This window comes from Anomalospiza imberbis, chromosome 4 (assembly GCF_031753505.1).
Source record: "Anomalospiza imberbis isolate Cuckoo-Finch-1a 21T00152 chromosome 4, ASM3175350v1, whole genome shotgun sequence".
NCBI lineage: Eukaryota > Metazoa > Chordata > Aves > Passeriformes > Viduidae > Anomalospiza > Anomalospiza imberbis.
In genome coordinates, this window is record NC_089684.1 from 6171222 (window position 1) to 6195300 (window position 24079).

Sequence of the window (24079 nt, forward strand, 5' to 3'; positions counted from 1 at the left end):
AGACTAACTAACGATAAAAAAGTACCTTGGAAACAAAACCAAAGACCTTGAATTAATAAGAAATCTATAAGCTAAAGGCCACAAGCTACTGACATAAATAAAAAATGACAAGATGATAGTCACTAATTCCTACACAAGGAAAGAAAACAGAATGATTGTAGGTTAAGTTGCCTACTTTTTATGACTTTTTCTCTATTTTCAGAGTATTAAGACTTCCTCTTCATACTTTCATTGAAGTATTGATTAATACTTCCTCTTCATATTTTCCTGAAGTCACCCAAAAAAGCAAGGTAAGCTCTTCTGCTATTTAGTTCTCAGAGTACTGTAAATATCAAAATACAAATGCAAAGAATACCAGTCTTGGATTCCCAAGCTAAATTCTCAAAGGACTCCTGATTTAGACACAGATGACCCGCTCTGGGATTAACCAGGAAGAGATTCCTTTGTCAACTCTCTTAACAACAGCCAGGCAAATGCAAGAATATATGACATGCCTATATTCAAAAACTGTGACTCCTCCACCAGACTCAGACTTAACTTACTATAAGCACATGTGGGGATCTGTACCTTGCTGAACCAAGACCACTCCAAGTAATGGAAAACCTCTGTTCATACAGCACTTAAAACACTACATACACCCTCACACACATGTCTACATGAAGCAAGCCCAGCTGAAAATTGCCCTAAGTTTCCAGCAGGGAACACTTAAGCACACAAAACTTCTTCGAGAAACACTGCGAAGCTTCATGGCCCTATGAGCCCCATGTTCTTCCATGCCCATGTTGCAGACACATCCCAATCTCCTGAAAGATGGAGATACCATGTAGCTAGACCCCCTAAGAGAAGGCATCAAGTACAATTAAAGTTTTCATTTTTCATAAAAACAGAACAGACCTGACACCTATCAACCTTGCTTCCCTACCATTGGAAGCACTATGTCCAAGATTATGTAATTTCACTAAAAGGCTGTCTGGCTTCCCTTCTCTTTTGGTTTCCCACTCTTTCCAGATGTTAATTTTCATAAAGGAGGATTCCCTACAAGGCTGATATCTGGTCTGAAGATAACTGTTTGAAAAACAAACTTTTTTTCTAGAACATCTAAGATTGCAGAGATTTGGAGTTATTTCTCTTCACCCTGTTTTTATCCACTGTTTAGCCCTTTGTGACTTTTCCTCTCCGCAGCTTCTCACAAAACTGTAATTTTTCCCTCAAGCTACCTAGGATTTTTCAATCAGTAACACCAATAAGTTGTGTTTTTTTTTATCCAGTAGGATAATTGTGATAAACCAGCAATGATGGCAGTGAAGTTTAGTGTCCTCAAAGCTTCTTCCCTCCCCACCTCAGGGACAGTGGTAAATGTGCCCCTTTAAATTATTTTTTCTATTATTAAACGAGGGAGAAAATTCCTTCTCCCTTTTATTTATTTACAATAAATCCTTCTGCTAATAATGTCTAGTATGTTGGACACTGCATCTGCTTTAAAATAGTCTTAAAATCCTGGTTTTCAACTGGTTAAACCACCTTGTGAACCTGTGACTAACTAGGACATCCCTATAGCCCAGGCGAGTTGCTGCCTTCCTACAGCTGGACCAGGGTCACTCAGGTGATACCAGGCGCCTGTAAATATCTGTTCAGGTTCATCCAGCTGTCCATAACTTTCTCCTCCTTTGAGCCATATAAACACTGAGTAAGGGACAGTCCACCAGGACCTCCTTCCTCTACTCTCCTTCCCAGTGCTGTGGATATTTCACCCTCTGCTTTGAGCTCACAAGATTGCCCACATCAGCCTGGACCACCCCACTGGACAGGGACTACTTGCAAAGCCTTACCAGGAGTAGCAGGTACACCAAGTGGATGGAAATCTTCACATGGGTGCTGACCTACTCCTGACTTCACCAGCCAGAGCATCTCAACAGCACCCTCAGATTTAGCAATGTATACATGTTGCCCTGAGCAGAGACAGTGGAGACAAAGGAGGCCCTTCAGGGAAACCCAAAGAAAACACTCGGCTTTCTCTTAATGCCAGGTATTGTTATTTCATCTGTCAGTGAAAAGGGAACTTGTTTGGGCATAGCCCGAATAGCCATAGCCCATATTGCCCTGCAATATGCACAAGCAGGAGAGCAAACATTTAATGCCAGTCTGCTGGACTGGGAGTCAAGGGCATGGTCCAGTTCTACACACACTGAAGAGTGGCTGGAAGGCTCAAGGGCAGGCTAAGGACTAATGGCACCCAAAAACCACAATATGAATCCTTTGAGTAAAACTCCCCTGAAAGAAAAGCAATTAAAAAAAACAGAAACAAACAAATAAAAAAAAAAAAACCCTCCCAAAAACCCAACTCCTACCCCCACAACTACAAAAAACCAAAACATACCAAACATACAGAAGTTCATTGCAGCATCACATGGAGCTTACAGGACTTCAGTTACTTCTTTAGAACTCAAACACAAGAAATTACCAGGCAATGATAAATCTTATTTATGTCAAATTTATCTCTTTGTAAAGGGACATAAACAATGAACTGTTTGCCCTGCTACTGGCACAGTAGCAGGATTCTGTAACCTCATGCATCCAAGGATACTGTTAACACAAGATAAGTGGACATGATATATTTATTAGGCCATTAAGCCTTTTTCCCAATGACCTGGAAAAAGGCTGCTGCATCCAGAAATCTGTTTCTTCCATATTCTTTGCATATAGAAAGATATCCATGGATATTATGAGTGGAAAATACAACTATAATCTGAAAAAGTGAATATTAATTTTTTTTCTTTAGCTAAAAGTTTTGCTAAACTTGCAATAGGGCTTTTTAAAGAAAAAAACCCATTTTTAAAAAATAAATACTCATTTTATAGCCCCTCGATAATACCTAAGACTCTGCTGCCAAATCTCAAATACACTGGCAGCACCCAGCTTGTTCTAATGCTAATAATACATTGCAAGTTTTACAGCTCCAGTGAAAACACAGTCCTTGCAGTTTCACTCCTTCCCAGGAGCCTCTGAACACCCAGTGAGAGAAGACATTGCAGCACATGCAACTGCAAGGCAGCAGATAAGCAGGAATTACTGGAGCTGCAGTAACTGATGAGGATGGGCCCAGTAATGCAACTGCCCTGCTACCAATGCAGGGGAACAGAGACGCTGGCTCAGCCACAGAGCAGCCCCAGCACATACCTTTATTCCCCTTCTGCTGGCACCAGAAGGAGGAATCAGCCTGCCTCGTGGCCAGCCCAGTCCTGGAGGCCACTGTGGTTTTGGCCACGTAGTTGCGAAAGCCATTGGGCCACCATCCAAGAGCCCATTCTGCTCTCTCCGTGGGATTCCCCATACTGGGGCCAGCAATGGGTCTTTCAGCATTGTCATCCTCCTCTAAAGACACGCATGAGCCAGCACACGTACCCTCTGAAGCACTAATAGTTACCAAAAATTGCTTTAAAACTAAAGCTTGTGGAATATACCCAAACCAAGCTCTTTGGGTAGAAGCATTTTACACAGTCACAGTATACTATAACGAACTAAATTTGGAGTTGTTTCCCAGAGCTTAAGGGAGTTGGTTTGCACTTCTAAAAGATCAATCTTTGATATACCTGCGTGTCTCTTTATTAATTACCTGATGGTGAAGTTCAAGGTTAAGCTAAAACGCTGGTGTGTTTTACTCCAACTTCTGCTATTTTGGTACCCCATCCTGTCCTCCTGTGCAAGAACAACAACGAAGTCCCATATTACATGGATTAGAATTCTATCCAACTCCAGAAAAGACACTACAGAAGTTATTACTCTGTGCATTAAATGAGTGCACAGAACACTAACCTGCCTTCATAAGAAAACCAAATATAGCTTAGTAAGTGTTGATAGTAATATTACACCATTGCTTTTCAGTTACAGGAAAAAAAAATGCAACTAAAAGAACCCCTATTCAGAGTCAGGGTAGTTACTGACCTTTGACTGTATGTTCAAATGCTACTGCAGCTCAGAACAGGATCCCAATTTGAAAAGGAGGCGCGAAGGCCTGCTCAAATATCAACATGAAAACACTGTTTCATCAAAATATATGTGTTTGTACATTCTTTACATTCAGATACTTCTCATCACGGGTCTCAGGTGAAATCCCAAGTCATAAATAGAGGGATCAAGTACAGCAGACAGAAGAAAGCATGTTTACATATTAGGTGAAGGGATTTTATTCCAAGAATGTAATAGCCTTAAAAATCTCTCCAGATCTCCAGATCTGGCCCACCCAGGGAGCAGTTTCAGTATCGGAAACCAGAGACTGCAATAACATTCCCAAAAGTCAACATCATTAGAAAATAATCAAAATATTTATGGTTTTGTATTTAAAACAAAGAAGAAAAAGTTTGAAGACAGCTTGAATTTTCAGAACCCTGTTAAATTTCTGTTATTGCAAAAAAAACTATTAAGAAGTTCCTTCCATCCTCACATTTCACAGCCTCGGTTTCTGCAGAGGAAACCACCATCTGGTTGCAGTTTTTATTTTCTCTGAACACTTCAGGCTTTCCTTGACTATTAAAAGAAAAGTGAAGCCTGCCTATCGTGTTTGCCATAGCCAAAGGAAGGAGTGATGTTGCTTGGGAGGCAGCTTTTGATGCCAGGAGTTTTGGAGGACACCCAATCCATCTGGGTTGCACCTTTTCTTCTACACTCTCCAAATGAGTGTCTAAAATGCAGACAAGAATGTGGTAATGCTTTGGCACATCCTGTTGGGGGACAAGCTGTGATTCTCCTGGCCTGCAGAAAGGAGGAGAGATTTACCATCCAAAATCATGGCCTGAGGAAACAGCACCAGAATGGCTGGGAGAGAGCGCCAACTTTGTTATCCTTGCCTTTACAAAAGAGCTGAAACAAAAACCTGCCAGTCAAGCCCAGGGACAGCAGTGTTTTCAGACACAGTTGACCCTTCCTAGCACCTTTCTCTGTGCACTAAATGCACATTTCTCCAGGCTCAGGGGCTGGAGCACCTCTTTTATAAAAGACAGACTGAGAAGACTCTGGGGAGGCCTTCTAGTACCTTTCAGTACCTAAAGGAGGCCTGCAAGAGAGCTAGAGAAGACTTTTCACAAGGGCATGTAGGGACAGGACAAGGGAAATGGCCCTAAACTGAAAGAAAGAAGGTTTACCATAGATACTCGAACAAAATTCTTTACTGTGACAGAGGTGAGCTGCTGCAACAGGCTGTCAAAAGAAGCTATTGGTGTCCCATCCCTGGAAGCACTTAAAGCCAGATTGGATGGAGCTCTGAGCAACCTGGTCTACTGGAAGGTTCCCTGGTCACGGCACAGGGGTTGGAATGAGATTATTGTTAAGGTCCCCTCCAACCTAAGCCATTCTATGAATCAAAACTCATTTAAAGCAAAATTTTGAACTTTGGCAACATGCATAGAAGGTCTGTACTTTGCCAACTAAAATCATTACAGTTTGATAAGTAAAGCATTTAACAACATGACTCTAACTAGTAAATTACAAAGATGGACAAAAGGGGAAACACAACTGAGTTTTCATGCCACAAAATGGCAAAAATGAGTGGGCAGGATGGAGATGCCTGTGACTAGCAGCTTCATGGTTATCCATTGCATAGCCCCTGGACACCTCATTCACCTCAGTCTTCTTAAATACAAAAATGACTATGTAAAAAAGAAGAGTGGGACAGATGGAAAGGTGATTTAGTGACTGGTCTGGTGGCACATGATGCTGGCAGCCCAGGAGCCCACTTAAGTTCTGGGAATAACACCTGACAAGGGCTTCTTTCAGTGCACACCCACTGCGCTGCTCCCCGGCAAAGACAAGGGCCCTTTGAGGAAGGGAACAAGTAACATTTAATTAAAGACCAGGCCCTCATGCACAACCAAAGAGATGGAGAGAGTAAGAGATCTCTTGCTTTGTCAAAGCCCCATGGCCAAGGGCTGCTCTCGGCCACCACAGTTCCCTTACAGCATTGCTTTTCACACAGAGCATGCACTTAACTTGCATAGCTGGATGACTTATCAGACACCGGAAAAGATGCTTTCCTATACAATGGTGCTCTTTGTGGGGAGGAAGGAGGTGGGGAGACAGTACTAGCTGGCTATTAACCTTATAAATTCTTCCCTTGAGTTGCACAATGAATACCAGAGATCTGTGTATTTGATTTGGCTTGTTCAAGAGAAGCTGCTTTGAGTGAAAAAATGAAATTAAATAGCCTATATCTTTCCTTCCCTTGTGTTCTTTTTAGTTTCACAATACATTTTTGATGACTAGCACTAGCCTCGCAGGCCATCCACAGTTTTCTTTAAAGAGCAGAAAGCAATTCTGACTCTAAGACTTCATTCTCACAGCACCAGCACAAACCACACACTGAGAAATCAGGCACTTTATATGCAGTCCATACTCATTTAGCTCTTGTCTCTGTCTCCCCAGCCTCTGAAAGCTGCTTTTACAAATTACATTAAAGGCCCAACCCAACCCTTGTGAGCAGTGAAGTTCTTTACTCAGAGTTGGAAGTAAATTCATAAGCACTTCAGCCTGGCCATAAGCTTAAGTTTACCCTTTATTTTCAGGCTGCAATAACCACCTCACAGATATAAAAAGTGCTTAGTGAATCTCTAACTGGCTCTAGGTTGGAGTGGTAGAGAAGGAGAAAAAAAAATTGTCGTTTAAATCCACTGAATTTCCCATGGTAATACGACAAGGCATACAAAAGGTGTAGTTGAGTGTGTGGTAAAGTCATTGGAGGTTTTATTACTATGAAATATAATGCCCCCTTACTGAAAAGAAATTTTCACTATATAAAGGAGATAACTGGCAGGGAAAAAAGGAATTCATTATTTATAAATGTCTATAGATGAATAACATTTAATGTCCAACAGTCAGTCTACACCTCACCATAATCATCCACTAATGACTGCAAAACTGATTGTGAAAATTACCGAACCTAAACTGGTGGGGTGTTATTTTAATTTTTTGGTGGCATGAGAGGATATGGCAGGGAGAGAAAAGAAAGGGAGCACTTAGCTCCAACTCCCAGTGTGGCAAAAAAAGTTTCCCCCCTATGCTTGGCCAAGCAGGAACAATGCACAACAGCCTGGCCCTGCCGACTTTGCTGAATTATAACTCCTGCTAGTTAGTTTAATTATTGCACATACATTTCTTAAAAACTCCATCTGAACATTAGCTTCTAATTGGAGAAATCGCTCTGGGCATGGCCAAAGGGTTATTATAAAGTTTGGTCATTTCTTTTCAAGCAATCTTTACAAAAGGGCATGGCCCTTCTGTGAAGCGTATGAAAACCTCTCAAAGATGCCCATTGTCCGTGACACAGAAATCAAGAGCAAGAGATGCAGAAGGAAGTCTCATCTGGGAATACAAAAGGCAATGAAGACATGAAAATGAGGTGGAACATCCTGCTACACTGACAGCACCTAGCACAGAAGAGCTGAAAAGTTTAAAAAAAAAACAAAACCCAGCTCTCAGGATGACAAATGTTTGTGAGTGCAAATAGAAGGTGTGTCAAAAAAAGAAATCTTATTAAAATACTAACGCTTATTAGAGACTTAAGTTGCAAAAGTCTTGCAAAGTTACAAGAGAGCTTCCGAAGACAATGAATTTCATCGCTGGACCTATAGATTTGCATAAGGTTTCCTTGACCCCCTAAATCAACATATTAAGCAAGTGCTGGTTTGGGGATTCTGCTTATTCAAAGACTACTTATGTTTCCCAAAGTTTCCCATCTGCCAACTTAAAAACCTCGATACACCCAACAATTTCCTAATATCCGAATCACTTTGATCACTGCAAAACTGGTAACTGAGCAGGCTTTTATGGCGCAACCATTTAGTTCAAGAAAACCGCCAGAGGAGTAAGTTTAAAAGTCACACATGAATCACTTCATCCGCCATACCCTCCAGCCTTAAGATGTCAGTGCTATAAGCAAATTTCTCATGTGCTTCATATTCCTCCTGTATTTAATTCTAAGGTCTAATTTTATACTTCAAATCTTCAGACACTGGAAAATCATCTGGATTTTAATCTATTCACTTTGTGGCTCAGGTACACCTGCACTGAGCACAATAGGACTGTCCAGTCCCTGCCAACTACAGATTATATTTTCATGAACTTTTCATTATCAAGCCAGGATGACTTAACGGTGGGAAGACTATTCAGCAGTGAGTCTCTCCTGGTTTCTATTTTACAATTCCAGCAGCAGAAAACATGCTATGCACATTAGAGATTTAGTATTCCCTCCTCCTCACCAGCTATATTTTCCTCCATTTATTATCTCCACAGCCACCACAACCCACCAGAGCCAGGGCTCTGGACCACAGTGAAAAAGAAACACCAGCAACATCATCAGAGGTTTGAAAGTCAGGCTGCAGGTGTGATCTCTGGGTCACGTTAGCACTTAATATAGCGGAAGTATTGTCCAAGGCTCTCCACTACCTCTGCATGGAAGCTGTGCAGCTGAGGAGACCTTTCTGTCCCTTGTCCCATGCTAGACAGCAGCAGGAGGTTGGGAGCTGCTCCCACACCCACCCTGGGGCAGGCAGCTGGTTGTCCAGCTACTCCACCCCAGCTGGACTCCAGGGGCAGGTGAGGCAGAAATCGAGCCCCACCTGCCCACAGAGAGACAGCCAGCTGAGAAATCAGACAAGAACCAACCCAACAACTTATCACAGCATTGTCCATGTATTCCAATGGCCCTGGGGTGCAGAGGAAGACCCCCTGGTCAGTCCCCCCATACAACCCCCGCACTGCCCAGGCATGGCAACCCCTATTCCCACCACAGCATGGGGACTACCAGCTGGACCAGAACAAGACAAAACAACAATGTCACCTTCATCAAAAACACTGTGCCACTTTTCCCCCTTGACCTACCAGTTATTTATTAACAGGAGAAAAATATTACTATTCTGCAACTCCCAGCAGGCAAGTTTTCCTATCAGCCTAAGATACCAACCACATTTTTAAAGCTGAAAAGCATTGGAGCTTTTTATTTTTGTCTATGTGTTGTTTGCTGCTTTAATGAAACAAAGTAGATAATAAAGTGTGAGAGAGTTCTTCAGTAAGTCACAGTCACTCACACATTAGCAACTTAATCATGCTGAAAATACAATTACATGCATTTAAGCAGATGCTCATGCCCACAGGCCAAGCCCATTATTTTGACAATTCTTTAACTTTACAGTAAGTGCAAGTTGAATCTACTTAGATACAAGACCTGAATTATCAGTCTGGAAGTGGAAAAAAAAAAAACAGTGGAAAAAAAAATAAATGTCAATCAGTTCCTTCTATCATATTTAGCACAGCTAAGGCACTAGACAACAGGCAAGACTCCAACAGGTCCTTGCTCTTCTTTCATAGACTTTAATCAAATGCTGAGAGGCATTTTCTATTTTTAAAGCCAAATGAAAAACTCTGGCTCCAGTCTTTTGTAAATTTGCAGCAAAGATAACCCCCCAAAGGAATGCATATTATTTGCACACCAGTGAGCTTACTTATTAACATGAACTTTTAGCAAAAGTTTTGTTTCCATATTTTAAGATAGGCCACAAAGACCTGTTTACATTCCTTGGGTGGCTTTAGTAAAGTCAAGGTCGGAATGCACCTTTCCACAGCCCTCCTGGGCAGCAGGCTGAGGAATGTCACTCAAAGAGCAAGGTCCAGGAACACCCCAAAAATCAAACACTGACCATGATACTCCGTCAGGTGACAGGGCCAATTCAAAAGCTCTTCATCTTCCATCCAACTGCAGCCAAAAAGCCAGACGAGTCAGGCTGAGCAGCTAGCACTAACCTCTGCCCAACTTCTTCCCTTCTCCCGATAGTGGTGGACCACACAAACCTTTTCTATCACCTGCTCTGCAACACTGTCTTGTTACCTGAGTTTCAAATGAAAATTTGCTATTATGAGGAAAAAAGGTCCATCAGTTCATTTTTAACAGGGCAACTTGTCTTGACCTTCCCTCTCAGCACAGAAAAAAATGGTAATATTCAAGTAAGTCTGATGGGAAAATAGCGAGTGACAGACAAGTGTCTGACGACTGTGCAAGAGATAAGACTGCTAATAACTAGAAATTATATGAGTTAGCACTGCTTGTTCAAAAGGACAAAAGCAGCTAAAAACAGTCAAAAGCCAAATTAAAACCAGGAAACTGGGAAACCTCGAATATTTATGTTCCATTCTTTTCAGGAACCTTACTCAGCTAATTTTTTTTTAACAAGAAATGCATCCTGTTTCAAGGGTCTGAAACTCCCAGCACAGAGAGAGCGTCTCTAGCTTTGTGACCTGTTCATGGTGCCTGCTGTATAGGACATAGATGATATAAACTGCACACAAGGAAAAAGACGGTTTGCCTCACCATCACTGCAGCAGCCACGGCAAGTAATTAAGCCAGCAATAAACCAAATTCTCACAATTTTCCTTCTCTCTACAAGAGAAGCTGCATGTTTCAAGCTGTGATGAATACTGAGTTGCCTTAAATCTTAAGAAAAACTTTTGCTCTGTTGTTCTTCACAACTCTCCAGTATACCCAGCAAATAGCTGCAGCTTTATATCTTAGGGTTTGTGGGTGGTGGTGGAGGGGTTGGGTTGGTTTTTTGGCCATGTTGTTTTTTCTTTTTCATGTCAAAATAACTGCTGAAACATTTCTGCTCTCCATGCTAGGATATTTTCGTTTCCCAGAGAAAATTCAGGATGAGGTGTGCTTTGTCCCAGGCCACTGCACACTGATGGATTCCCTTAGGGAATCACACTGTAACTTGAAACTTCGGCCCACCACGGCATAACAGACTTGCTGTTCAGAGCCTCAAAAGCCACCTGCCTTGCACCTCAAAAAACCACGTTACTTATCTCCTACTACTGCTTCTCGCTGGGAAAGACACCTTCACAGCAACGCTGGGATACAAGTTTGATATAGTACGTAGAGCCGAATATAAAGTAAAATATTGTTTCGGCACACCTGGAAATACTAAACAAAACTTTTAGCTCCCGAGCCAAGCAGGCCCGGGAGCACGCTGCGGGCGGAGCCGGCCCGTAGGAGGCCGGCGGGCATTTCATCCTTCAGGGGGTATATTCCAACTCGTCCAGTTTGTGTTTTTACCCTGGCCCGCTGACGGGAACGGGGAACGCGCCTCTCCAACCGACCGCCCAGCCGTGGCCGGCTGCTCTCCCGGAGAACACCACTTAGCCGCATCCCCGTAATGCCGCCGCTCCCATCCCGGCTCACCCCTTTCGCGCACACCCACTTTTGGGAGCGAAAACCCCGGGACGGGGAGGGCCCCCCTTTCCGCCCCCGCTCCCTGACCCCGCCGGGTACCTGCGGCGGGTGCCCCAGGGCAGCTCGGCGGGCCCCGGCCCGGCCCGGCGGCACCTACCCAGGCACTTGATGTGGAAGCCGCTGGGGGGCTTGAGGGAGCGGCGCGCCCAGCCCTGCCGCAGCACCTCCAGGTGCTCCTCCTTGCCCTGCACCAGGAGCACCTGCTCGTCGATCCAGCCCAGGAAGAAGGTCTCGGCCACCGCCGCCGTGGCCCGCCGGTCCCAGAAGTGCTGCATGTTCTCCCGCTTGAAGTCCGCGAAGATCTCGTAGCCGATGCGGTGGCGGCCCAGCTCCGCCGCCGGCCCCGCACGGGCACCGGCCCCGGCACCGCCGGCACCGTCGCCCCCCGGCCGCCCCCCGGCCGCGGCGTCCAGGACGATGGCCAGGGAGTGCGGGGCGATCTGCAGGCACCTCTCCGCCCTGCGCGGCATGGCCGCTCACCGCCCGCCGCCGGGCACGGGCATGGGCAGGGACATGGGCACGGACACGGACATGGGCACGGACATACCTCCCCGCGGCCGCGCTGCCTCCCGCGGCCGGCTGTCCGCGCTCCGCGCCGCTCCGCCCCCGGCCCGGCCCGGCCCGGCCCGCTCCGCCCCCGGCACACCCCCGGCGCGGTCCGGTGCCGCGGGCGAGGCGGGGACGGGATCCCGCTGCTGTCGGTCCCGCAGCGGGTGGCGGCCGCTGTCTCCCGGCCGGGCAATCCGCACGCCCTGCAACCCACTGCTCCCCGCCTCACGCTTCCTTGTCCCAGCGCGGGAACACCATCCCTAGAGAGGAAACGAGCCCAGTCCCTGTCCCGGCCGGTAGTTTAGGCTTCCCGGCACCACAACCCCCTCACCTCTGGGAGACCCTCACCCGTCCTTCCCACGAGTGAAGCATTCCCTAGCCACATCCAGATTATCCCAGCAAGTCTTACAATTCCTTATGGTTTTGTTTCTTCCAGTGGCTGCACATCTGTAAGTAACATACGCAGTGAGCAGCACTGACCCTGCCATGTCCAAACGCCTCTCTCTTCATTCGCTGTAACCCTAGTCACTTTGTGTCTTAGTGGTACTGAAATGTGGAGCAAGTGTAAGGTTCATTCCTAGCTTCTGTAGCTTTTCTCTAGCAATTTAATATTTTACATCCTCTGTGTTCTGGATCACCAGCTGCCAGTGAGGCTCAAGGGAGAGCTCAGGAAAACTGAGCAAGGTGCAAGCAGAACTGGATGGGTCCTTGCTGGCAGTGCAAGGCTGGCAGCTGGGTTGTGCATCAAGGTGGTAGGTGGCTGCTGAGCTGCAGGTGCTGGCAGCAAGGTGCTGATCACGCTTGTGAGAGGGCAGATTTAGGAACTTCACTCCTATCTTCTATCGGAACCCTCAAACCCACAGCAAAACCGAGTCTCAGTTCTGAAAAGATTCTTGAATTTCTGAATGGTCTGTAGCTGTTGGACGCCTTGGTGATGTGTGAAATGTGAGTGGCCTCAGCAGCAACTCTCACCTTGCCCCAGGGAGCCGGGCACCGTGGCACTTGGGCCATGGGCAGTGAAGCATGAGAATACATTAGAAAGACAAATGATACAAAGAAGAAATCTACTGTAGAGAAGCGACGGCAAAAGTGGAGGCAGAAGAGAGGTAAGTGAGAGGAGAGAGCAGGCAGCAGCTGCTCTGCCAGGCAGCAGTATGAGACAACAGCCACAACACTCCATGCTGTGCACAAACGAAAATGTTTTACCTGTTGCTTCTGAGTTCACTCACATCAACATCCCTTGACCTATTTGGCCTCCTTAAACTATCACCCATTTGGTTCTAATCTCATTCAAATCCTGTGCCACTTGCCAGATGGCTTCATCCAGTTCCTTCTCTTGGTGTCATTCAGTAGTGTCACTGTACTGTGGAAGGTCAAATTCACCAGTGCCTCAAAGACTTTTACAAGGAAACAAGTTGTATGAAACTCACGTTTCCAAAGGGCAAATCAGAGGTTAAATAAATTATCCTGTAAGTCCTTTTGAGCCAGGAGCAGAGAGTATTAATACTCAGTTTGCAAGTCTCTATTCCTTCCCAAGTCTCCAGCACAGCAAGAGCTCAAGAGGCCCCTCAGCGCAGCCAGGAATAGTTTTCATGTTGCTGCTGTCAGGATTTCAAAGGAGCTCTTTTATTAAGCTTTGCAAGAGGACCCCTCTGGCACCCTCATTGTCCTCCAAAATGCTTCCCAAAGTTCAACTGAGCCACTGGTTGTCTGTCAAAAGACCTAGTTTACTGCGCTGAAACTACTGTCGTGATCTTGTCATATTCATGTTATTCTTACCTTCTGCCTTCCTCCTCTGCATTATATCAGCCTTTTATCTTGCCCATCATACTTGCATTTCAGTTCTCTGGGCAGGGCCCACTTTAGTGTAGCTTTTATGTGCAGCACATCACATTGACATGTCAACTGCTGAGCAGAGTCACCAGGTAACTTCAGGGCTTGGATGAGTTTTCATTTTTATTCCTACCTGCAGAACAAAGGAGCCACATTAAGACCTCTAACTGTTTTTTGGCTTTTGCACCAGATCCATCCTGAACACCTAGACGAGGAGCCCCATACTTTGTCTACAGATCCCAAATCCCAAGTGCTAGCCAAATCTGTGATCCTTCTGCTGCCTCTGCCATGAACGCGTGTTCAGTGTTGCATGCCCGCCAGCCTTTAGTCAGGGCATCAGTGTAGCTGTCTCCATTGGCTGAGCTCCTTTTCCCTTCAATACTGACTTCTGAAGCAATGGGTGTGGCAAAACGTGCCACACAGTCATTTCCCTCCTCCTCGCAGTCATGTTTGTGGGCTGTCACCTCTTACTTCCTGTAAAGGCTAGTCCCCAGCCTGCTAGTCCTCTCCCACCCTGCTTTCAACACCTTTTCCTTCACGCCACTCCAGGCCTCTGTGCTCACAGGCTGGACCTCCGTCCTCCCACCCTCCCACCCACCCTTCCTCTCCTTTTCAGCATGCTGTCCCTCTCTGCTGCTTGCACACATGTAGTGTCACACACAAGTGTGATGACAAGGCAATGAAAGAGGGCATGCAATAATTTGTCCAACACTTGTCAGATGAAGCTGTGGCACAAACCATAATAAAATGTGTGCTAGGGGTTAGGTGCTGTCCCCACAGAAGCCAGTGCCAGGGTTGCCTAAGCAAGATATTGAGGGCCCGGTTAAGAAATGCCCAGGGCCAGGGGATAGGCTGTGGACAACAAATATGTAACTGAGTAAACTGTCCATCATTCATTACTTCTCTTTTTTTCCCCATCTCCTTATTGAGGTAAAGATTTTTTTATTCTCAGAATTTGGGGTGTTTGGTTTATTTTTGTTTATTTACATTTTTTTGCTTGTGGGTTTCATGTTGAATAGCAACTCTTCCCTTTTCATTCATTCCCTGCAAGGGACTTGTTCCAAGATATCAACGTCTATAGCCAGACTAAAGCCCATCTGGTATTTCCCAGTAGAAATATAAGAGAGAAGACAGCCTACAATCTTCTTATGGCCAAATTATGAAAGCAGGTGAAGTGGAACTCCTAAGTGCCTCTGAAGTGTTTGGAAAGGCAGAAGTTTATGTTGCTAGCAGGACAAAACCTCTGAAGATTTAGATACGTCTCTTTGAAATGCGTCAGTGGTGCAGGAGGTCTGCAGCAAATGGTGTTGTTCATTCTGGGTGGGAGCAGAAAGACAAACAAACCCAACAGAGATGTGTTCTCTGGCTGTCTGTACTGACCCATAGCTCAGGAAAGGCATCTCTGCTGCAAACATGGCCCTATTCAAAACTTCCTGGGAAAAGGGTTTTCCCCCAGAATTCATCCAAGGCCACAGGATGGAAAAGCAAGGCTGAGGTGGAATACATAGTGATTGTGTGTCCCTGGATTGTACATACTAAGGCAAGTTACAGAATTTCACAGCCTACACAGTATGTCAGCAAGTGATCTGCTTCAGATGTGGTACTCAAGCCGTACGTCAGCAAGTGCCTTCCAGGAGAGGTTTTGAAAGACTATTTCCTATCAGAAAAATTATTTTTAAATCTCTAGTCATTTTATACAAGTAGAAATGGTACCTTCCCTCCCACTGTCCATCCAGTGTTGCCACCTGTCAAGATAGTCCTGGATACTTCCCAGCCCAGTTGTCTCACTCCCAGGAAGAAGCTTTTTTTATCATTGTGTGGATCTTCAGGTGGTTGGAGCATGTTTGGCACAAAACTGCCAGCTACAGTATAGTCTTTTAAGATATTTCTGATGGGATTTTTTTTTTTTAACGCACTTGCATGTATTCCCATGTGGAAGGTTGACTGAAGCTTGAGACTCGCACTGGTGGTGCAGTTGCACAGCTCAGTGCAACTGCTATTGTCAAAAGTGGCACTGTCTGCAGCCCTAATGAGACAAGAGAATGCAGACCTCAATAATGAATTGTGAGAAGTGTTACACCCTCCTCCTGCCCCATCCGAGACTTACTTACATGAGCCTGACTAGACTTTCCTGGACATGGAGTCAATGTAAACTGGGTCTGGCTTTGCTGCTGCAGGGGTGCAGGAGAAGGGCCAGCAGCAGGTGTGCTGGTAACACATGGGCTGGGTGCTGCTCTGCTCGTCATACTGTGAGAAAAACCAGGAGCAATCTTAGAAGAGTGGATGTTCTAAAACAGCAGATCATGAGCAGTGGTGGGGACTTGCACCTAAGGAAAGTAAAATGGTGGAAGGGGCATACTAGTAGTTATTCCTTAAAACTCTTTCCAGAAATGTGGCATCCTTTGTAGATAACTATAGCTCCACATTCACCTAGTTTGCATCACTTGATGACACTTATTTGCCACCAAGAATTTCTAAAACAATACCATGTCTAGCTTCACCATTTGTTTTGGTAACCAGTTTTTGCAATACAGGGATGATAATACTTCTCACATTTGTGAAGTCCCTTGAAGCCTGCTATTAAAAATCAGGAAATGCTGTTTCACTGTCTCTGCTCTGGTAGGGGCCAAGTATTTCTGTGCTCAATCCTGTCCTGCCGTCCTCCATCAAGAAGCCCTGCTCAGAAATCCTTGCTCAGTGTTCCCAGTGAAGTCAATGGGAGTTTCCTGGTGAAGAGTGATGAGCTGGGTCCAAACTAAACACCCAACTAATAAACACAGCAGGAAATAGCTGACTGCATCATTTTTAAGCTCTGTGCTTTTACCTGACTCAGACACGCTGGCATCAAGAAGGATCCTAGAGGCAGGATGTGACCCAAGAGAGGAGAGGAGATTCCAGGTTATGGGCAGGCATGTCTATCTTCTTCTTCAGGAAAATCTTTGGCAACAGTGTTAAACCTTTGCAGCTAGGTGAGTGCTGCTTGGATAGGTAGGCTATTATCTATTGTCTGCTTAACAATAGCCTACACATACTGGGGAAGTTACAACAGACTAGGAAAATCACCTCCCATCAGACATTGAAAACAAATTTCCGCTTTACTCACAATACAGGGTACAGGTTTCTCACATTGAAACTCAGGTGCCTATGTTTAGACGTGTAAATAACACAGCACTAAAACATCTTGATTGGAAAGCCCTTTAATTTTATTTATGCATGAATTTGCAAAGAGGGGAAAAAAGACTTGCAGAAGTTTTTGAAGCAAAAAGAAAAAAAAAAAAAAGAAAGAAAGAAAAAAAAAAAGCGTGTACAGCCTACAACAACAGTGTGGGGTTAAATGGGCCAGAACAGATTTTCTGCACAGGAAATTCTTGACTGTAAAATAATAGAGGCAAGAGAAGGGTATGTTTATATGTTGACTTTCTAAATTTTTTTTCTAGAGATGTTTTTTATGTGCCTTCCAACCTATATTTGTCTCTTACCTGCTATGGTATTGATGATTACTTTTGGCCACATTACAGTCAGACACTAAGGTAGGGGCTTAGGTGATGTATTTGATCAAGACAGGGTTTATTTCAAACTCTGCAATTTTACTCTACTGAAGTCATAAAGGACTCAATACTTTGAGGAAACATACAATTTTAATTATGGAAATATCACACCAGTTTGCCTTCAAAAATATGTGCTTGTCATGTTGCCTTGGAAGAACTACTGAAAAATTGAGGCAGCTCAGGCACTGACATGCAAAAAGAACTAGGGTTTGTTTTTATGATTCCCCTACCAGTAATAGAAAAAGCTTGTGAGTGAAATGGCCATTAATTTTCATGAGTGCTTTGGAAGAAAGAGCAATAAAATCTATTTCTCCACCATTTTTCTTATTTCCTTTTACAGCCTGTGGCCTGAACCAGCCTAGCAAAGGCATGTGGTTGATCCCTGGCAGATCTCATATTGCCAAATTTATGATGCCAAAGTCAGACCAAGGAGATCAGAAGTTCTTCCCCAGCCTTGGCATTTTAATCTGAAATTTCTATGCTTTGAATAGAATTCTTTCCTCCTACAGTCCCTTCCCATGTAGTACAAGGCAAGTCCTGTAGGTGCTGGGGGGTAGTGCAAAACTGTAGGAGAACAAAATTCCAGTGAGATACCTATACCCTAAGAGTATGCAAAGGTAAATAGCATACACGGGCCAAGTGAGATAAAGGGAAATCCTTGTTCATGTAACATGCACAGCCAAGAGCTGCAACCCATACTGGCTTAGTTTTCCTGTAGGAAGCCCATTAGACTGTGGGCCAAAATGAGAGAATGATGACCTGTGGCTCCACATTTTCATCTGGCAAGTACATTTTGTGCCTCAGCAAGAAAGCAAGGTAGGCAGAGCTGACCACTTCTAAATGAACAATTACATGAACTCTTCTACCTTCCAGAAGAATTTAATCAGGGGCTGCTATTTCAATGCCCACCTGGGGTAAAAAAGAAATTTAAAATGGGATTCTGCACCACAAGGCACCCCGCAGCCAGGTGGATCAGCACAGAGGGGGAGAGAACCAGAGCTGGGCATGGCTTTGTAAGCAGCCTTTGCTCTGCCCTGGTGGCAGAGCTGTGGGTGACAAGTAGACATTGGTCTCAGCTGAACAGCTCTGACGTGAGCTTGAAAAGGGTAGGAATACCACGTCTCTAACTCAAACTGCAGCTATAAAGAACTGCATTGTTGGGAACCATGCAGTCCATCCCTGCAGGCAGAGGTGAGAACTTTCACTGGTGCCCACTGGCATGGGGGGAGCTGGCACAAGGTGCTTGAAGGACAAGTTAGTTCATGTTGGCTTCTCTGAGAATCCCACGGTGACACAAACATGGGGTGGCTTTCCCAGATCACAGGGTGGGAAAGCTCTACAGTCATTTGTCTTGCCAATTTTTGGATGGCCGGTGTTGCTAGTTTCAGGTAAAAGCTCTTCGAGATTTTGCCCTGTTCTTCAGACGGACAGGCAGACACCCATACTGATACACAGCACAGGGATACAATATATCAAGATACAAGGAGGCCCTACCTGTGCCACAGCATTCTCGCTCTTCCTGCTGGGAAGCAGAGGCTGAATGATGGGCTTGCTCTCTGTACCCAGTCTGTGACATCTTCCCACTTTCTGTGCACTGATCCACCAACCATGACCAAGTTCAGAAAATGTGACCCAGGCTTACAGCCTCCCTCTGGGCCTCCCTAAACCAAGGGCTTGTCTTTCCCACAGAGCTTTGCAGGAAGAGGATTTCTACAATCAAGCTTAGGAAAATGCCTGTGGGAATCGGAACTAACCCCTACCAATGTCTTTGCAGGTAGGGAAAGGCTGGAGGCAGCCAAGAATGTTGGATAACATGCCCACCGTGGGTTTTGATTCTCTGCTCTTCTTGCCGCTTCTCCAGCCACAACCACCCATCAACATGCTTTTAACTCATCTATGCTTTTTCTTGATCAGGATAACAATTTTTGGTGTTTCCTCACTCGATACAGATGCCTCTGGGAAAGGACAAAGTATCCCTGAAAAATAAATTACCACCATGGCTTTTTTTTCCCCCCTCTTTTTCCTTTACAGAAATTTCTTATTCAGTTTGCTCAACTCAACAACCTTCTCTTTTTTCATTTCAGGCCTTAAGTTGCTTGCCCTTGATGAACTAGTTCAGTCAAAGCCATGCTTGGTTTACAAATATGAGAGTAACAGGCACCTTACAGCTGCCAACAATAAACAACTATTACTTTTAAAAACAGACCAATACCTGTTACACTGTGCTGTGACACATTCCCTTTTGCTCTTTTAACTGGTGAAGGGTGGTGGAATAGCCCAACAAATGCTTATGTGCACAGGGAGGGAGGTAATAGATCCCTTCTCCAACAGGACCTGCCACAGCTCTTCCAGCACTGGTTTAGTGCCCGTCAGGTGAGTGCCAAGAACTGGCACACATTCAGGTTACGGTGTCAGCCAGCCATCAGCTAGCTTCTTCTCTCCTCCATAATTTTCATTTCACTCAGAGCAAAGGGACAAATATGAAGGCTGATGGGCTAGATGCTCACCTTCAGGTCCCCTCTGGCAACAAGGAATTGGTGAAAGGGGAGGTAGGGTGGATGTAAGAGAATTTATTCCTGGTTTAATAGCCCTTCATTATAGCTAAGCCTTTTGCATAAACAGCAATTTGGCTCCCATCTCCTTAACATTGCTCCCTTGTATTAGGCTTTCTATAATAGCTGTAATTACAGTTGCAAACTCTGCTTTTATTTTATGGGAGCTGAGGTAAACCTGCCCAGTGTCCCAAGTGTTGATCCTCAAGTACAGCCATGTCTGTGAGGCAGAGTCTCCATGCAGCAGGGATGTAATAATGGGTGAGTCAAAGCAAAGACCTGCCAGTTTCCTCACTAGCCCTGTCTGCTCTCAGGACTGATCTCTCTTGTAGGTAATTCTAAGCAGCTACCATGCTACTCTCCTGCCTCTTCTCTTTGCCTAATCTTGCTAAGATTAGACAGTTTAACCAATGACCCCAGTTGTCATCAATCTCAATATTGAGTGCACCAAGAAAATACAGGCACTTTTCTGTGAAGACAGGCATTTATGAACTATTTGTAAAACCATTTTAGCTAAAGAAGACAGACAGCTCTATTTTGTGCCTAATATTGTCTGACAGGTGTGGACACACCCTGGGATGACTTTCTTGTCATCCTGACTAGAAGGTCAAGAGTCTACATTTGACAGAGAATTGCCTTTGGCACTCCAACAAAAAATGAAAACGCAGCAGCATCCAGAAAAAAACAACAAACCCCTTTGTAAACCAGATGTGCCAGATTTAACATTTCCCAGAGCTTAATTCCTTCTAAATTTCATAGCTCCTCTTTGAAGATTATCCATGGACCCAACACCAGGCTATACCAGAAAGTTTAGCTTTGGTTCTTCTATTAGCCATTATCAGCTTACTGTTTTAAACATCCCAGGGATGGTGGGCAGTGTCTTTCTTCTCTCCTCTCTCCTCCCTCCATTTTCATGCTTTGCCTAAGGACCTCTATGCAATACCACCGTGCATTTCCCTGCCATTCCCAGAATGCAGCTGAGATCCACTATGGAAGAAGAGAGCAGGGGCTGACCTCAATCACCACAGCAGTGCTATGGTTCTGGGGAGAGATCTCAGTCCCACCAGAATAAGAAGGTTGAGTTCAGAAAGGAAAGTTCACCAAAAGCTCAAGAGCTCAATAGTGGGACCATAAGAGATATCAGGTACGCTCTCATGGGTTATTTCTTTGGCAATGCACATTTCAGCAACTAAATCTGAGCCCACTCAATTGGTATTTACCAATGGACATTTGTCAGACCCAGGATAAAATACAGTTGCCTGCTAAGGATAATAAAGATGATGCCTATAAATTAATTTTGTCTTGGTTTTGAAATGAGGTTCCCTGTTTGTATAAAAATGGACACATCACGGTTCCATATTTGTGCAGAAGAGAGTTACATGTTAGTAGCCAAAAATCAGATCATTTCTTCCCAAGGAAGCGGTGGGAATGAGTAGTTTTTTCATGGGTTTTAAGGGAAGAGCATTGCCAGGGTATGCATTAAATTTAGAAAAAACTCCTTAGGCTTTTCCTTCTCTTTGCCATAGGAAATGCTGCAAGTTATAGACCCAACAGCCACCTTTTGTACTAGCTGCTTCCACATACTGAAAGGGCACATTCAGAGATGCTGCAGCAACCAGCTGTGGTAAACCCATACTTGACTTTTTGACCCTTTTTGAGGCCAACCTACTGCTGCTTTCAAAGGCTGGATGGTTTCTAGGAGGATCACACCAACCCAGGCATTGGAAGGGGGGAAGGAGAGAAGAAATCTTAGGGTTTCCTTGCTGCCTTTTTAGCTCACACTAACTCATTGTACAAAACACTTGAGGCAGTGTACCTAGAAAGACCCCTGTGGAGAGCAGAGCTGGAGATAACCCTGCTCTGACGGGCTGATGGCTGTGGCAATCCTGCTTCAGCAGGTGCCACTGGATGGTGCTGTATGGAGGGAGCAGGAACAGTTGGGTTTGCTGCTAATCTGAAGCTCAGCAGCTTTTGTTTTCAAACTTGATCTTTTTGACATGCAGAGCAATGTGCATGAAGTCCGTGGCCATCTGTGGGGCTCAGGCAGAGAGCACTGTGTCTTGCCCTTCATCCTCAGCTGTGGGATTCTTGGGGGAAACCTGAGAGCACAAAAGGGTACAGCTGACAGCAGAACATCAACGGGACACCCAGCAGGCACTGAAAGCCAAGGATGTAAGAAGTTCATTTGAGAAAGTCCTGGCTGACCCACTGCTCCAGCAGTGCTGGTTTAGGTAGTCCTAGGAGTTTGGCTTCCATTCATTAACTTCCTCTTCTCCGTCGCCAAAGGATAAGAAGGGGAGGACGGAGGTGGTATCCAGGCCAGGGTAAAGAGGGGATGGCTGGATCAGCCCTCTTCTTGAGGCTTCTTCAGGCTCCGCAAGAGTACTTCACAGTCAGGGGTCATCACTACTTCTAGTCTACAGTTTTTCAGGATTACTTGCCTAGTCCTCTTTCCATGGCCTGTTGGGTTTTTCTTTCATGCTGCTTAACCACCATAGACCTCAGCATTCAGTTTTTCCCTGCATTAATCTTTCAATCAAACCAAACTTCCTTCCAGCCTTTGTGGATGGGGTAGAGGAAACTCCAAGAGATCCTGACTGTGGTTTTCAGGAGACAGTCATTGGTTTTACAGCCTAACAAGGCAGGTTACTTCCAGTAAAGTCATGCAGCAGAGTTCAAACAGCCTGCATCTGTAGATCTCCTCACATGGATGAAGCAATAAAACATCAGATTAACTTACCTAGAAATAGGACAGCAATCACAAGCCAGAGTTCACTACAATGATTTGCATTACAGTAACAAACACAAAGCTTAATCAAAGCTGTACATCACTATTTCCCTTCAGGAAACACTATGCCGTCTGCTCTTCATGGATAGCTCATAACTGATCATGCATGTAATGCTGGTTTTCCTCTAGCAATGAAATTCCAGGTAAATCCCATGTGCTCTGCTCAGCAGTGCATGCTTCATCTCATGGAGTAACCACGGCGCAAAGGACATCATGCCAGGTCCCCCCAGGTGCAAACGGGCACAGCTCCTTTCCAGTCAGTGGAGCAATATCAGGTTACTCCTGCAAAAAGCATGACCTCCTTAGGGAAAAATAACCAGGAATTAGAAAAACATTTCTGTTAAAATTAGCTGGTGTACACAGTAATACGTGGCTGAGGGAATAAAGCATTCCTCTCTCACTACCTAAAAACTCCTTCACTGAATTCATTAATCGTTCTTATCAGCATCCCTTTGTTCCTGGGCTATAAGAGTATTTGAACTAAAAGTTTCTCAAGTCCAAATCCACTCTAAGTGATGAGTATCTTTGGGGTCATAAATTAATGCAAACAATTGTTACGTTAGCCACATGAAAGTCTTCAGTGGAAGAGCAGTGACCCTAAGAGAGAGTGAGATTTTACTAAAGATAACATTTTTCTGACCTCTCTGCAACTTCCTAGCCAGGTAAATATCTTATAAGGTGATTTTGTAGCAGGTAGAGAAGAATTAGCATTTTTCCTGTTAGAAAGAGGCTGGTGCTTGAAAACTGGACTAAAATAACTTTATTCTGCTTTATAACTTCCTAATGTTGGTGCACAGAGAAACCATTGTATGGAAAACCAATTAGAGAGCATTTTGATATCTTTGAGGACATTTCTATTTTCCTTCCCTCTGTAATTATCATATATGTTTTGATATTTATCATTACAAGTGTTCACACAGTCACTTGTAGACTATTTTGAGAAAGCAATCCATTACTGAACATACGTGTCGCAGTACCAATCTTCCAGGAGATGCTGAGGTGGGATTCTTTGATGTCACTTACAAAGCAGAGGATGTATATATCTGCATGTGTACCATGTGCTTATGCCAGGCTTACAGCTGGTGACTGTGGAGGGACAAAGTACTGGCTGCTGTAAAGCAGGTCCATGGTTCTGTTTACTTTAGGGCTGGAGCAGGCACTTGGAATGCCCCTGGCTGAGGGTGCAAAACAGCCACCCCCACCTCTGCTGCTCATGAAAGCAGGTGCCAAGAAGATTTCTATTATGGCATCATAAGAAAAATCAGGCTACGTTCATCCCAATGAACATGAATGTCTTCTGTGTGGGACAGGGAACTGAAATATAAGGGGTTTTATCCTCATTTAGGTATTCATTGTTGTTTTACTGGAATTTATTTCTTTCACTGGCATGCATAGGTATGAGTACATATACATGTATGTATATATAAAAGCTGCATAATGAGAACCAAATGGATTCAACATATTTCAGCTAATTAATTTTTAAAATAGTTTGGGAAATTAGTAGTTTAAATACTGGTTATCAAAAAAAAATCAAGTAAAA

General features: G+C 44.6%; 1 protein-coding gene across 2 annotated transcripts in view; it reads right to left on the bottom strand.

Annotated features, from left to right (window-relative positions):
* Positions 1 to 11765, bottom strand: part of STOX2 (storkhead box 2) — a 143538-nt gene extending 131773 nt beyond the window's left edge. For both annotated transcript variants that reach the window (XR_010998041.1, XM_068186974.1), the window contains exon 1: positions 11367 to 11765. Coding sequence is in view for 1 of the 2 variants with exons in the window: in XM_068186974.1 (XP_068043075.1) it covers positions 11367 to 11739 (373 nt within the window). In the remaining variant the exon portion in view is untranslated. The remainder of the gene's footprint in view (positions 1 to 11366) is intronic.
* Positions 11766 to 24079: the final 12314 nt, after the last annotated feature.